The 3,447-nt window shown below is 47.2% G+C and overlaps 1 protein-coding gene across 2 annotated transcripts in view; it reads right to left on the bottom strand.

Annotated features, from left to right (window-relative positions):
- Positions 1–512: 512 nt before the first annotated feature.
- Positions 513–3,447, bottom strand: part of rgl1 (ral guanine nucleotide dissociation stimulator-like 1) — a 34,459-nt gene continuing 31,524 nt past the window's right edge. For both annotated transcript variants that reach the window (XM_017468126.3, XM_017468127.3), the window contains exons 14-18: positions 3,217–3,306; positions 2,894–3,083; positions 2,560–2,778; positions 2,354–2,468; positions 513–2,093 (exon numbers count right to left, since the gene is read on the bottom strand). In XM_017468126.3, coding sequence (XP_017323615.1) covers positions 1,906–2,093; positions 2,354–2,468; positions 2,560–2,778; positions 2,894–3,083; positions 3,217–3,306 — 802 coding nt within the window. In that variant the 3' untranslated portion in view covers positions 513–1,905. The remainder of the gene's footprint in view (positions 2,094–2,353; positions 2,469–2,559; positions 2,779–2,893; positions 3,084–3,216; positions 3,307–3,447) is intronic.

The raw sequence follows: 3,447 nt of genomic DNA, 5'->3' as shown, positions 1-3,447 counted from the left end.
ATCTACGGCGGCCCGCGAAATACCAAACGCGAAATAGCATTCCATACCGGAAGTCCATTTTACAGACGGGTTTTCCTCAGCGAATTAATAAACTTATCACGTTCTACATATCTATAAGTAAGGAGCGGGGAATAATAATAATAATAATAATAATAATAATAATAATAATAAACTATTTAACCTTTAAGTGTTCCAGTCTGTACGTCTCTAAGGAAAAAAAAATCTATTTGATTGTAATTAATATCACACTTAAGATTTGCATTCAAATCAATATCAGGGGTGCTCAAACTTGTGCTCATTTATTTTACAAATGAATATTACGAATACTCCACCTCCCTCCCCCGCACGACCGTGGACAGATTCCTCTCCGAGTTCCCGTGGAAACCGAGTGGAACACGACGGAAAATAGAAATATGTCAATGAAATATTTCAGCATAGGTGGATATATTTACACATCCACAATTATAAATCTGGATTGATTATTATTCTTATTATTATTCTTAAAAAAAAAAAAAAAAAATGTAGCGTGGTCAAGGCTGGGGGGCGGGTCGCAGAAACGATCGCGCCAGAGCGACAGGACTAGCTACTGGCCGCCATTTTGCGTCAACTTTGCGTATGTGGCGCGGAAAAAATAATAATAAAAAAACAAATCGCTCACGAGCGGGTTTCCCCGAGACGCTCCCCGGGATCACGTCCGTAAGGACGTTCTTTAAGTGACGGACGTTTCCCGAAACCCTTCGTAACTAGCGCGGACTCGTTTGTGAATCAACGCCCCGGAGTTAATTAAGGTTTATTCTTATACATGTTGGACACGCCCGAATCAACGTCTACCGATTTATACCTCCGTTTTGTGTGGGTTTTTTTTTTTTTTTTTTTTTTTTTTCACGTGTGGAGCTGGGACAGAACGAAAACGTGACCTAGCGAAACAAAACATAAACCAGCCAGGGACGTGCGAAGGACGAGATCTGGGACGTGACGCGGTCTGAATACGTCACACCGAATAGGACACGCTGTTACCGCCAATTCTTCACAGTTTCGTCATTATTTATTTTGAAATTATTTAAAAACTTAGCAATTCCTTCTCTAATTCATGTTAGAGCTATTCCTTACAACAACAATAACAAAAAAGAAATAAAAAGAAATTTTTCCTAGTGAGTGTTTATTAACACTAAAGTGTGGAAGACTGAAATACAATAATACAAGGTTGGATCGATTGTTCTTTTCTTTTTTTCCTTGTTGTTTTTTTTTTTTTTTTTTTTTTTTTTTAAATACAATTCTTCACTTGCACCCAACTACGAACAAGTGCGACCAATCAGAGCTCAGCCCGGACTGTGATTCCCGAGTCTGAGCCTTCATATCGGTACTATCGGGGACGATCGGGAACCGATCAGAACGTGTTCCGTTCGTCACGCGACTCCGGACGCCGGAGCCTGCAGGGGGCGCCGAGAGGAACTTGGCGGACGCGTAAGTGCACATGAGGGCGTGAAAAAAACACACGTACACGAGCGATGACGATGGCGATGACATCACAGGTCCTGTTAATTTTCTAACACTGACGTGAGCGTCCCATCATCATCATCATCATCATCATGAGGATAGGCAGAGAGAGCGAGAGAGAGAGAGAGACGCTCAATGAGAGCAGAATACTGATAAAGCACACAAGTGTTTTTTTTTTTTTTAAATCCATTCAGACGTCCATCTTTAGTCGAAGCTATGAGAACTCCACTAGGGCGCTCGTGTTGGATCAGGACACGGCCGTGAATACACGGACGAAGAAGTCCGAAATACTGGAAATTTTTAGAGCATTGCACGTAAAACAGGCGGGACCGTTGAACTCCGGACCTTCTACTTCATGCAGCGTCTTCACATGCACACGCACACAGAGACACTGGCTGGGGTTAAAGGTCAGAGTGTGACCTTGCTGAGCCTGAGGGACAGGCTGGTGCGTGGCTGTGCGCGCGGCAACGTGGAGCTGCAGCGAGAGCGAAGCTGCACCGGTCGTCCTTCGGAGCCGCGAGCGCGCAGGACGAAGTCGAAGTTGGCCGACGTGTTCATGGCGTAAAACACGTTGCCGTTGTCAGGAATCACCAGCTCTGAAAAACAGAAACAAATGATTCTTTTACAGACCCAGTTAATATTAACCCGCACCTTCGAAGAAGCTATTGTTTCCATAGTGACAGCTCCCACACGGGGACTTGTACGGCGGACGGACGCGCCGCAGAGCGGTAACAAATACGTTTAAACGAAAAGGGAAACGATGACGCATGTTCTGTCTGTAAAGACTTTAAACAGAATCACTGTACGTTTTAAATCCGTGTTAAATTATTAATCGGCTTCATATAAACAAGCGTACCTCTGTCGTCCGATATGACCTGGACGAGCTCGTAGGACTCGGCCTGGTCCTCGTCCAGGTTGTGTTTAGCCATGGCTCTGCTGATCACGGCCGGGGTTTTGTCCTGGCTCGTTAACTGCGGGAGGAAACAGGTACACGATGCGTTACGAAAACAAGAGGCATGTCGCGCTCGAAGTATAATACGCTAAATAAATGAGAACACTAACCATGATGCTCTTGTAGAGATTCCCGTTGCCGTGCTCCAGGCTGACTCGGATGATGCAGGCGTCCTGGGTCTGCGTGTTGTACGCAGGCGATACCGGCGAGGTCGGAGACGGCGTTAACGACGCGCAGCGGCGGTGAGCGCACGGCGCCGCAGAACCGCTAGCCGAGGACGAGGACGTGTCGATGGAGTGCAGGGACGTGCAGGAGGACGACTCGGACATCTAGGGGAGGAAAACGATTCGTTCCGATCGATTCCAAATGAGGAGAACTGGGTATATTGTGTACCGTTTTTGTTCGCTAAAAATCTTAACACTAGCTGAAGGACAGGTCGTGTACCTTGGTCATGTGTGAGCGGAGTGTGTGCGTGGGCGTCATGCCTTCGCTGTCTGACGGACTGGAGTCGCTGGAGGACACGCTGACCGAGTCCATGCTCTCCCCCGAGCTGCCAGCAGGGGGCGACCTCGCCGTTTCTCTCACAGGGGAACTCGTGGCCGTGCTCGTCGTCGAGTCCGTTCCCAAGAAAAGCCTGCGTGATGGGATACAAACACGCACACACACACGACAATTACACACACACACAATCTTTCTGCATTCCGACTGTTTAACTTGATTCAATGCTTTACGGTTTACGGTGATTGTGAAGGGAAGTGCGCACTCACAGACTCAGTCTTTTCACCATACTGGTGCGGGACTTGGGCGACGTGGGACTGCTGTCTCCGAGTCCTTCGATCTCACAGGACAGACCGTAGCTACAACACACAGCACAGCGCGAGTCAGACCTCCTCCTGTTTTATCCGCTCCGACACGCACTCGATTCAGAGAATTACTTCAAGAGAGCGTAACATGCTAAACACCACACGACAACCCCCTGTATTTTCACCGTATATATG

Source organism: Ictalurus punctatus, chromosome 5, assembly GCF_001660625.3.
Source record: "Ictalurus punctatus breed USDA103 chromosome 5, Coco_2.0, whole genome shotgun sequence".
NCBI classification, from domain to species: domain Eukaryota; kingdom Metazoa; phylum Chordata; class Actinopteri; order Siluriformes; family Ictaluridae; genus Ictalurus; species Ictalurus punctatus.
The sequence above is the reverse complement of the archived record's forward strand: the minus strand, read 5'-3'. Positions and strand labels throughout refer to the sequence as shown.